Source organism: Elaeis guineensis, chromosome 2, assembly GCF_000442705.2.
Source record: "Elaeis guineensis isolate ETL-2024a chromosome 2, EG11, whole genome shotgun sequence".
Taxonomy (NCBI): Eukaryota; Viridiplantae; Streptophyta; class Magnoliopsida; order Arecales; family Arecaceae; genus Elaeis; species Elaeis guineensis.
Window position 1 is genome coordinate 45,848,410 of NC_025994.2, and position 13,112 is coordinate 45,861,521.

Consider the following 13,112-nt stretch of genomic DNA (forward strand, 5'->3'; position numbering starts at 1 on the left):
TTTAACATGTCTTGAAAAGAATTGGATTCTCTCTCAATGGACCTCTCCTGGGATACTACTGTTTAAAAGGGTGTCTGAAAGGAAGAATCGAACTTTGTTAGATATTGTTTGGTCCACTGTTGGGTTTGCTAGTCTGCTTGAGGTTATATTTTAGAGACTACTTGATATGTGCTCAAAAATATTTCGAGCAAATCGATCACCAAATCTTCATATGAGATATAGAATTGGGTAATTTGATGCTCTCTTATCCTAGAGTTTGGGGTGTCGAGCTTATGTGAAATATTCACAAACCGACTAGGTTGGATTTTGGACTGATAAATATTATTTTAGGATATCCCAAAAAAATTAGAGATATTCCTTCTATCTTCTTAATAGACATAAGATATTCGTGAATCTTAAGGCATTCTTTTTGCAAAAGAAGTTCCTTAGTGAAGGAACTGATGCTATTAAGAACAAGCTTGGTAAAGCTTAAAAGATAGAGGAACTGACACTAACACATGAACCAACAAAATTAGAGTTAATTAGATCAAATTCAGAGCCCGATGTAAAGGTATCCTTGAGTAGATACGGTAGAGTACCATGTTAGCTGAATAGATACTTCAATTTTTTGATTCGAGATGAAGATTTGATCTCCCATATGGATGCCATACAGGGATCTAACTTTGAGAAATTGCTTGGAGCTATTAAATCTAAAATGAAGTCTGTGAAGATCGATGATATATGGATATTCATTGATTCACCTGAAGAAGTAAGACCCATAGGGTGCAAGTAGATTTTAGATGGATAAGAGGTGCAGATGAAAAGGTGGAGATCTATTAATTCTATCCGGTTGTCAAGGGATTTCATCAAAGTTATAGTGTTGACTATGACGAGAAATTTTTTCTTTTGGCAATCTTCAAGTCCATTCGAATTGAATCAAGCTTTTTAGAGTTGGAACATATGTTTTGAATGTATAGCTTTGTTAAAAATGAAGTAAAATTCTGTATGTATAAATGGGCTAATAGTTTTGTAACAGTATTCTTTGTATTATTTGAAATGAAATTTTCTTAATCGAGAATGACATCTCTACATTACAGAAAATAAATGCTTGATTGTCATCTCTATTCTCCATAAAGTTTTAAAAAGTTATGAAAATCATTCTTAAGTATTTGTGAAATACTAAGGATAAGTAGCTCATTTATGAAGAATCTGACTTAAAATTTGTAGAATATAGATTCCAATTTCTACTCAGATCAAAATGACAAAAATGTGTCAGGTTATGTTTTTACCCAAAAAGGAGGAGTGACATGCTGGAAAGGTTCCATGCAGTATTTACAAGCTAGTTTTATTTATGATACGGAGTTCTTTATAGTATTTGATGCTGGTAAAGAAGTTGTTTAGTTATGGAAGTTCATTAGCGAGCTTGGAGTGGCACCTTTCATTGATGGTCCAGTGCTTCTGTATTGACAGTAGTATTGGAGCCATAGCTCAAGCTGAAGAACTGATGTTCCATCTGAGAATCAAACACTTTCTGTATTGCAATCAAATCGGATTCAAAATGAAAAATATTGAATTTTTTATTGAAAAAAAAAAATCAAATAACTAAGATCTCATATGTATTACAATTTCATCACTAAATCCATTTGAAATTTTTCTAATGATTCGGATACTTTAGTATCATTAAGTATTAATACTCTTCATTGTGTATATGTATATAAATAAGGTAACATTTACCAAACCAATTAAGTTTTAGGCTAGGCATATAAAAAAAAGAGTTTAAATTTCTATGGCAATTGTACTATTCATAATAGAAAAATAGGATTAAGATTTTCTATTGTGAATAGTTAATGGATAGAGAAAAAATACTATTCTTAACTTAATAAGAATAAGAACCCAATATACAGAAAACTCTTATTCTACATACCGCAGCTAGTTATAACTAATATTGAGTAGTTCAATACATTAATTAATGTGAATCGTTCATCTTAAAAAATTTTCAGTTCTTCGGGCTATGTCAATTCCGATTATCCCAAGACTTTATTATTTGTTTGTCGCACAAAAAAACTTTTTGAATGTCCGGTAGAAACCGATTTCGCTAAAGAAAAAGCTTTTGCTGCAGTTAAATATCCTTTTTTCTTCCAAATATTCCTACGAATATATTTTTTTGACATAGAAATATATTTTTTTGGAACTGCCATTCAAAAAAGGGTTACTCATTTTTATTTATCGTTTTATGTGAAAGACATGTATTATTCGGAATAGATCCTTTTTTTTAATCATTATCTATACTTTATTCTGTGAATAATAGTTTTTTTTTTAACTTTCAACATTTAACATAATTTAACATTTAACATAAAATAATAAATAATATATATATATTATATTTTTTTCATTATTATTGTTTATCCTTTTCGAAAGAGATAAGAATTGGTGAATCGAAAACAATTATTAATTATAAAATATAAAAAAAATCTTAATTTGTTTGTTTTCTTATGAAACATACATATCAATATGCATGGATAATATCTTTTCTTCCACTTACAGTTACTATGTCAATAGAATTTAGACTTATACTTATTCTAACAGCAACAAAAAATATTCATCATATATGGGCTTTTCTTAGTATTTTTTTGTTAAGTGTAGCTATGAAATTTTTGGCCAATCTGTCTATTCAACAAATAAATGAAAGTTTATTTATCAATATCTATGGTCTTGGACCATAGATATTGATTTTTCCTTAGAGTTTGGATATTTGATCGATCCACTTACTTCTATTATGTCAATACTAATTACTACTGTTGGAGTCATGATTCTTATTTATAGTGACAATTATATGTCTCACGACCAAGGATATTTGAGATTTTTTGCTTATATGAGTTTTTCCAATACTTCCATGTTGGGATTAGTTACCAGTTCTAATTTGATACAAATTCATATTTTTTGGGAACTAGTGGGAATGTGTTCCTATTTATTAATAGGATTTTGGTTCACATGATTGATTGCCGCAAGTGCTTATCAAAAAGCTTTTGTAACTAATCGTGTAGGAGATTTTGGTTTATTATTAAGAATCTTAGGTCTTTATTAGATAACAGGTAGTTTGAAATTTTGAGAGAAAGAAATCTACAGTTGTGGGTCCTTCGAGATTTTTTTACGTATGCAGAGATAAAGTTGATCTTAGGAAGATCGACTGAAAAGAGAACTTGACCGACCCATTGACTAGAGCAATCGGATCTAAGAAGTTCGATGATCACAAATGGAAGATGGATATTTGATATCGATCTGATTGACTTTAGTCCAAGTGAGAGTTATTGAAAAATATATCTTAAAGTCAATCATATAGATTATAGATGATTATGCTCCATACATGTATATAATTATAAATTAATAAATATTATCTGACAGATTCATCATAAGGAATATATTTTTTTAAAAAGAACTTATGTGTTATGATGAAGTCCTTAGAGCTACTTTCAAAATGATAAAAGAAGATTTATCATGTAATTCTTAAATTCTGCTCGCGATCAAATGATATAATTATTACAAAGATGATAATCGTATCAAGTGTAGGTTATTGTGTGCCATATTAGTTGGTTGTCTTCTTAACCAAGGTATGTGGTGATACGGGTATGGCATACGGATGAAATATAGGAGTATATTTCATTGAGCATGACTAACTTTAGAGCACTCTACTGTCAAAGGTTGCTCTGATAGGATATGGGTACAAGTGTTTCTTTGATCAAAACCTATCTCGATGACTTGCAAGCAACTCACTGTAGTTTGATGTCGGACTACCTGAATTTTTAATTCAATAATGAAAGGTTTCTGGATATAGTCAAGTACTTGTGAAATCTGAGTGCAAGTCAAGATAGGATTGACTACTTCAAGTAAAATTAGAGATGATGCATCACTGCATTTCGATTCATCAAAACTCTAACAAGAGTAGTCCTAGTAAGGAGTCACAGAATTTTTGAGAATGAGATACAATGTAGACCATTCATCTAGGGTTGACAGTTTAACCCTAAGTCATCCTTGAATATCGAGAGTCAAAAGGATGAATTATACGGTAACTATATCCATATAGATTCTTGAGTATTGCTGAGCATACATTCGGCCTATCTGGATGTCGGATTTCATTACTGGATGGTTACATCGATTGGTACAAGAATTATTTTTGTGCTACCGACTTAGGTTTGAACCTATGAGATCACAGACATAGAAGTACCTGTCTGATCAAATGACTGATCAATGATTATAAATCATTGAAGGATCTAATTATCAATGTGATTGATAATTAACCCTATGCAAAGCTTACAATAAATTATTTACCAATAATTGATAAATTAGAGGAAGAATTAATTAATAATTTGATTGTTAATTGATTCAATTTGATTAAGCATTGGGGATTGGATCAAATCTAATGGAATTGGATTCAATTAGGTTTGCTTTGGATTGATTAAATCCAGTCCCAATGGATAACAGGACTTATTCCAATTGATCTTAGGGATGCAAATCAAATTTTGAGTTGAATAGAATTTAATTTAATTTGATTTAGGTTTGCTTGGATCAAATCTATTGGATTATAGGCTTGATTGGATCAAGCCCTATTATCAAAAGTTTTTCTGATATCCAATAAGATGAGAAGAATAAATCCCTAGATTGATGGAGTTTTAATCTAACTAATTCTCTAATTGGATTAGGGCTTAATTAGTTTTTAATTGGGCTAGGATCTAATTAGTTAGTTTGTTATAACTAATTTCTAGGTTAGTTAGAATTGGATCCAAGAATTAGTTAGAGTTGGACCAAGAATCATGAGTCCTATTTGGATTAGGACTTAACTAACTCACAAAACCCCATGTACTTAAGATTCTCCACACCTCCTCTCCTTTTCATCATGAGATCCCATGCCCCAATGAAGAAGCCATACCCCCTTTCTCTTTCGTGAAGAAATATGGCATCTCCTCCTCTCTTATTGTTGCCCAAAAGAAAAAAAAAGGAGGGGGCATCTAAGAGTTGGATGCCCCAAAACTCCACATGCCAAGCCTCTTCTCCAGCCTCTTTTGAAGAGATTTTGTAAGAGTTTGTTCCTAGTTTCAAGGCATCAAAGAGAGGCCCTCTTGCTGGTTTTACAGTAAAAAATTAGAGAAGAAATATTTTTTCCAATGAGAGGAAGAGAAGGAAGAAGAAAGGTCTTCTTTCTAGTGCGCAGCCTTGAAAAAGGAGTTCTTCTCTCAGATTTTTTTAATATTTTTTTTAATATAAAAATTAGATTGATTCTAATTTTTAATATAAGAATTTATAGAAAAAATATCAAAAAAATCTAATTGGATGTTTGGGGCTTCTTAGGGTTCTAGATCAAAAAGGAAAAAGGAAGAAGAAAAAAGAAGAACGGTGCTTCTCTTGGATTTTTCTTTTTGATTTTTCTAGGATATGAGAATCTATATTATTTTCTATATGAGAAATCAGATTAGATCTGATTTTTATCATAAAAAATGAGAGAAGAAAAGTTCTTCCTAAAGGCATTAAAGGATGAGAGAAAGGTTCTCTCTTGTGCGTGGGAGAATTGAGAAGAAAGAATTCTTCTCTTGATCTCTATCATAGAGATCTAATGGGTGGATCCAAAAAGAAAAAGAGAAGATCTTCTTATTCTTCATCTTCTTCATATACTTTTTAGATCAGCCAACAAAAGGTGTCTTTGCGAGCTAGCACTCTCAGGGATACCGATCAGCACAAGGACTTCATGTAGATATCCGTAGAGATCGGATGCATGTGCGGCTACTAAACATCATGAAGAATCAACTATCATAGATTTCAGATGTAGTGATCTACTATTCATGCTCAGATATTGAGTTTTGAATTCAATTTATACTTTAGATATGATCTAATATAATATAGATATGATCTATATTTGCTTAATTTTAGATTTTAGATTTACATTCATGCATATTAGTTCATGTCATAGACCCTGAGAGGTAGTTTTCGGTTTGATCTATGCATGCATTATAGATTAAATTATTTAATCTATATATATTTTACTATAAAATTTTAAAAATACATGTATGAAATCACCACACTTCCTTTCATCTTCGATATCTGAAGGGTCCAAGGCGATTGAAGAAGATGATCAAATTAGATCTACCATCAGAAGTCATCTACATGAGCTAGTATTCTTACAGAAGGCTAATCAGTACGAGAGCTTCATGTGGATGATCCGTAGAGGTCGAACACTTTGTGTGACTGCGAGCGACTAGTAGAGCCTCAGATCAGCAAGTTTTAATTGCGATGTTCATCTATCCGTGCTCAGGTATAGGGTTCGAAATCCTAATAGCTGTAGATATGATCTATTGCTTGTGCAGATTTTTTCACATATTTACTGATTTTAAATTCAAATTATTTTCATGCATACTATATAATGTTATAGATCCTTCTATAGAGATTTTAAGATCTAATCTTATACATGTAATTGTAGACTAAAATATTTAATCTAGCTATATTTTACTACGAAAATTTTGAAATGCATGCATGAAATCCTATGCTTTTCCAACAATGGTATCAGAGCCTTAGATTTTTTATGACATGCATATCTATGCATATAATTTAAAATTTAATTTTAAATTAAAGCATGTGATATTTATTTGTGATGTTTGTTATCTGATTCTGATATGATCAAAATGTAATAATCAGATCTGAAATAATTTAGATTAGATCTAAATTAATTAGATTAGATGATCTGAGTAGTGTAGTAGTCAGATTGGATAGATTGCTATGGCCGTCCGATCATAAAAGAAAGTAAAATTTTATGACTCTCTCTTTTCATTCGATGGGGTTCTCCTATGGCATGTAGGGATGCCCTTTTTATCTATGAAGATGAACGGTGGAAGAAAATGACATCTAATCTAATGATTAAAATTATTTTAATCATTGATATGCAAAATAATTCTGAAAAAATTTAGCAATTTGTTGTTGTTCTACTAAACTAAGCCGACTTAGTCTTGTTTGTGTCAACTCAATTCGGAAGTTTATCGATCTAGTCCTTATTTGGATCGACCCAATACCCTGATGAGTCGGCTTAGTTTCTTACTAAGTCAATCTAGTTTCTGTATCAGAAATCTTAATTTATGTATCACCATAGTGAGCCAGCTAAGTTTCAAAACTTGATCGACCACTTTGGTGAGTCAGCTCAATCTAGAGATGAGCCAATTCAGTCATTCAAAACTATTATTTTATACATAAATTTACTTATAAAAATATTTTATAAAATTTGAAACTATTTTTAAATATCGAACCCTAACCCATGTTAGCCCCAAACTTAATTGAGAATTAAGTTGAACCTATTAGATCTAGAATTATAAATTAAAGGTCTAATGTCATTCGTACAAAATATGGGGAGATAGTTTATGGGTTAGATAGATCAGGTCCTCCAAATTGGGTTAGACTTTAGGGTTAGAATCAAAGAACTAAATGGAATAAATAGAGAAATTGATTAAGTCTATCCAAAAGTTGAATTAGATTAAATTAAAATTTCTCTAGAGCCAATACAATAGTTGTAGTTGGTTAAGTCCATATCTTTGATTAGACCCAAATAGACTTTGATCTCTAGCTCAATGGTCGAATCCAAATCTATAAGTTGATCGAGTTGAAACTGATTAACCAGTTGATGTCTAAGATAAGTTTGACAGTCTTGATCAGTGGTCATTAATTGAAAGCTACTCATATAGATTGAGTCTATGATGAGTTAATAGCATATCTCTCCCATTGATCTCACTTACCTGACCAATATGGTGAATCATGTTTTGATCAGATCACTTAATAATTGGAGATTGATTCATGCTAACTAGAAAATTAGTTTGACTGATTTAGATACTTCTAGTTTGACTTGTCTTAATCTTTTTCATGACTTGATGAAGTCAGTGGGAGGATTTATGACTTGTCAGTTGGACCAGCTTATTTCTAATTCATCTTGATTTGACTTGGTGAAGTTAATGGGAGAATTATGATTAGCTGGTCTGTGTCCTTAGTTCTATTAAATTATGTTAATCAATTTTTTTAAATTATGAGATCCATAAAATGAGCTAGCTATGGGGATAACTAGATCATAGCCTCCTATTAAAGTGAATGCTAATGGATCCATTATTTCAGATTGACATTACAGGTGCCTTACATTTGGTGTTTTTCTAAATGATGAAATTATCATTCATTATATAATGACTCTGCTATACTATCTGATGAATGATTGAGTTGGTCGAGTTATACTCGAGCCTGACCATTTATTAGTTAGAATCACTAAGTAGGTTCATGTTAATGGTTGCACCTAATCGAGACTTTCAGTGGAGGTCCTTAGTCTACTGAAATGAAATCTAGGATGAAACTAATTACTAAAAATTATTTGAAGAAACAATTGGTTGAGAACCTACTTATAGATGCATATGGATTGACTGAGCCATATTCAGGCTCATATGTAGTTTATGTAGATTTTAGTACCCACTAAGCAATTAAGGTAATTTCTCGAATTGGAGGTAGAAGCTACCAATTCATATAAAATAATGAAAGAACCTTTAGACTAAAGTCTATGTCTTTAGGCTTAATTAATTCATATACTAATTAGGTCTGTATTTTTTCTTTCTTTTCAGAAATGGCCAGTACCATGTCGCTCCACTCACTGTTTGACAGTGATGAGCTTATTAGACTCAACTTTGATAGCCAGTATCAGAAGTTGAACAGTGGTCTTGAGCCCAATCTAGTTAAGAAGTCTAAGGCTGAACCAAGTTAGGTAAACTATGACTCAAATAGACTAAAGAGAATTGAGTAAATAGTTGCTGGTTAAGGTTCTTATATGATAATATCTTATAATTTTTCTATATGTGATACTACTATCTGGATATTGGATACTGAAAGTCCAGTTCATATTTGTAATTCATTGTAAAAACTTCAAGTTAGGAGAAATTTTGAAAATGGTAAGAGATTTCTGAATGTGGAAGATCAAAATCAGATTCTAATCCTGACTTTAGGAGTTGTCGAGCTTATTTTCAAAATCAATAGTATCATTTTGAATGATTGTCACTATTGTCCATCTTTCTTGATGAATATAATCTCTATTGGTCTTTTGGCCAAAGATGGTTATAGTTTATTAATAAAAAATAATTATTGTGATATCATTATGAATGATATTACAATAATGTGAGGATAATTAAAAAATAATATCTATATTTTTTTATAGTCTTTGAGTATAATGTATACTCCAAATAAATATCCTAAGTTAGATAATATCACGGATGCCTATCTTTGGCATTGTAAGCTCAATCACATGAATGAGAACAGGATAAATAGGTTAGCTCAGGAGGGTATCCTGAATATTAATATTATGAATTATTACCAATCTGTGAGTTTTATCTTCTTAGAAAGATGACTAAATCATTTTTTACTAGAAAAGATGAACGAGCTAGTAAAGTTTTAGGTCTAATACATAGTGATGTATATGGACCTATGAATATTAATACTAGAGGAGGGTATAACTATTTTATTACATTCACAGATGACCTATCTAGGTATGGGTGTTGAAAATTATGTTTTAAATGTTAGGTTCCAGTCACACAGTGAAAAATAATTTTTAAAATTTTAAAATTAAACAAGTTAATAGCTTTATCAAATAAAACTATCGAACCAGAATCCAAATCCTAGAATCACCTTGCCGATATCAATAAAATAAAAACAAGCATGCAAAAGAGATAGAATTTTTACTTTCATCAAAAAAGAAGTGGCACGTTGGTGTTCTCCACGAGACTCCAAAGTAGAAGTCCTCTAATGGTGATCCATACAGAAGTTGGCCAAGGTCCTTCCTAATCGGTGCACCATCGCAGCCCTGTCTTCCCAAGAATATTGTCGGCTTCGAACTCATGGTACGATCACACCAAAGCTCAGTTGCCTCCAAACATGCTATCAGAATTACACCAAGAAGATACTCTTCAGATGTCTCACAATCTAGGATTTGATTTTTGGCTCTAATATATGAAAAAATCAAACCCTAGGGCACACTAGCAACTCTTGTTAAATTTCTCACCACCCTTCTAACAACTTTTGCCCCTCAATCTTTTTTATTTTTTTCTTAAATTTTTTTAAATTTTTTTTTTTATGATTTCCACATCCCTAATCTCTAGTTTCAACTCAAAATCATAGCAACCAAGCCATGTGGGATATCCCATTTAAATAAGGGACCAAAGGATGTGTCATGAGATGAAGGGGTGCCAACCTTTGGTGCTCCAAATTCTCACATAGTGAATAAATTTATCGTGTAGAATTTTTGGTACATGAGATACTTACAATAGAAGGACTCTTCTTCTTCTATGTGCCATAAAAAAATTACTTAATTTTGGTGACAAATCAATAGATATCTGGTTGAGAATTTAAGGCAATGCGTATTAGTTAAGAGCCTTCATAAAGAAGGACTTTCCAACTTCACACGCTGAAAAGAGGTGGAGCGGCATTTATTTTTGATGTGGGTTTTGGTGGGTGCAGAAGAGTCCTTCTCTACTTAAAACTATCTCAAGTTGGATAAGGATCCAATTTAAATTGACTCAATCCCATTAGATCAAAGGCAACTGATCTAGGTTAGCTCAAACACTTTGATCTAAATCAATTTAGGAACTTAGATTAATACAATGTGCTAGCATATCAAATTAACTCATAAAATTTATATTAAACTTTAATTAAATTAGACTAAGATCAAATTTCAAAGTGTGTGATCCATTAGGTTTCAAATCTAGCCAGCAGTGGATCAAGACTTTTGATGTAATCCTAATCCGATGATATTAGGTCACCCAAAGTGTCTCAATCAACTTGGACTCTTCCAAATTGATTTCAAAATTAAACTCTTTTAATTTTGATAAATTCATAAATCAAGATTAACGTCTAGTAATATGTCATAACTATCTAGAAGATTTAAAATTTTAATAAAAAATTATCAGAATATCATTCAGTGATAAGTTATCGTGTAATTCAATTCTTCAGTCAAACAACATCCTAGATGAGCGGTGGGAATGAAAGTATGTCAAATCCAATCACTTATCTTTATGTATCTCGATCTGAAAGTGATAATTCAGTTGATGATGTACTAAAATTTTTTTTCTAATTATCATCCTATTTTGATCAAAAACTTTCGAATCATCGACCTATGAGATCACATAGGATGTTCGCTCTCCTAATTAGGAGTGACTGATCTCTTATTGATCACTCACAACCTCCATACACTCTTCACCATATCCAGAATACCCCATACAAGGATCAAAGAATCAAGTTAGGAAGTGAACCAAAATATGGATCTAAGTACACAAGATACCATGGTGATCTCAGGTCAAAGGATCACTTACACAACTCTCACTAGAGAATCATCAGTTGATATATAAATAAGACTCTATCTGATATTCTTTCGTTGATCAATTCAGTGAACTCATTCTCTAATGAGCATCCATATCTTTGTATTAGTGTTACTATACAAGTGGTTGTGAGATCAACCATCCTAATTTTTGAGCATACATAGGACATGCTAGTCTTATCGGTATCATTGATCTCTGACTCAATGTACCAATGACTAAAAATATTTTAGGCTATGGCTATCAAGGATTTAGATCTTACTGACGTGATCTCATCATGATGCTAAAATCATTATCCAGACCTATGGGGTTCATTATAATCTTAAAAAATAATAAGATGCAGCATATAATGAATCAAAAATATCTATTTTATTAATAATATAAATATCAACTATATGAGGCTAGAAGATAAATTTTAAAAAATATCCTATCACATTTCATATGTGATTGGCTTGTAGGGTATTATTCTTTCAACCTTCCACTTACACTAAAGCCAATCGCTCCTATACTTGATACCCATACTATCAAGGTGGCGGTTAAACTGCTGCATTGACAAGATCTTAGTGAACTGGTCCGCTATATTATTCTTAGTGTCAACTTACTCCACGATCACATCGCACCTTTCGACTATCTCTCGAATGAGGTGGAACCGTCTTAGGATGTGCTTGGATTTATGATAAAATCTTAGTTCTTTGGCTTGAGCAATTATCCCAGTATTATCACAATAAAGGAACACTAATTGTTCAATCCTTAGAACCACACCTAACTCTGTGATAAATTTTTTCATCCAGATAGCCTCCTTAGTAGCCTCACTTGCAGCAATATACTCAGCCTCAGTGATTGAGTCAGCAACAGTTTGCTGTTTGAAATTTTTTCAACTTACTACACTGCCATACAGAGTGAACACATACCCAGATATAAATTTGCTATCATCCAGATCAGATTGAAAACTAAAATCTGTATAACCTTCTAATTTTAAATCAGATCCACTATATATCAGAAAAATATCTTTAGTCCTTTTCAAGTACTTGAGTATATTTTTCACAGCTTTCAATGATTCTCTCCAGAATTTGTCTGAAATCTGCTTACAATGCCCAAGGCATAAGCTACATCAAGTCTGATACATAGCATAGCATACATAATTGATTCTACAGTCGAAGCATAAGGAGTAGAACTCATTCTATTTCTCTCTTCAGGTGTCTTAGGAGATATCTTCTTAGAGAGTTGTATACCATGTAAGTAACCTCTTTTACTTCCCTCCATGTTCAACTTCTTCAACACAAGGTCAATATACCTAGACTGGGACAAGCCTAGCATCCTTTTGATCAATCCCTATAGATCTTTATACCAAGTACATAAAACACTTCACCTAAATCTTTCATGAAAAATTTTTGTGATAGCCAAGTCTTGACCGATTGCAACATCGAGATATCATTCCCAATGAGCAATATATCATCCACATACAGGATCAAGAAGATAATAGTACTCCCACTAGTCTTTTTGTACACACAAGGTTCATCCATATTTTTGATGAAGTCAAACGATTTGACTGTCTCATCAAAACAGATGTTCCAGCTCCTCGATGCTTATTTTAATCTATATATGAATCTATTTAGCTTGTATATCTGATTTGCTCTCTCACTAGAGATAAATTCCTCTGGCTGAATCATATAGACTTCTTTCTCAAGATTTTCATTGAAGAAGATAGTCTTGACATCTATCTATCAGATCTCATAGTCATGGTATACTACAATAGCAAGCATTATCCGA

General features: G+C 31.9%; 1 protein-coding gene across 12 annotated transcripts in view; it reads right to left on the bottom strand.

The window, feature by feature from the left end:
- LOC105034910 (protein BUNDLE SHEATH DEFECTIVE 2, chloroplastic) overlaps positions 1-13,112 on the bottom strand; it is a 113,485-nt gene that overhangs the window by 10,863 nt on the left and 89,510 nt on the right. For 2 of the 12 annotated variants that reach the window (XM_073251757.1, XM_073251756.1), the window contains exons 4-5: positions 9,715-9,909; positions 1,415-1,492 (exon numbers count right to left, since the gene is read on the bottom strand). The exons of 5 other annotated variants lie outside the window; for them this stretch is intronic. In XM_073251757.1, the coding sequence (XP_073107858.1) occupies positions 1,415-1,492; positions 9,715-9,909 (273 nt within the window). Of the gene's footprint in view, positions 1-1,414; positions 1,511-9,714; positions 9,910-13,112 lie in introns of those variants that run through there. 5 more of the 12 variants (XM_073251761.1, XM_073251760.1, XM_073251759.1 and 2 more) reach the window with 4 other exon arrangements.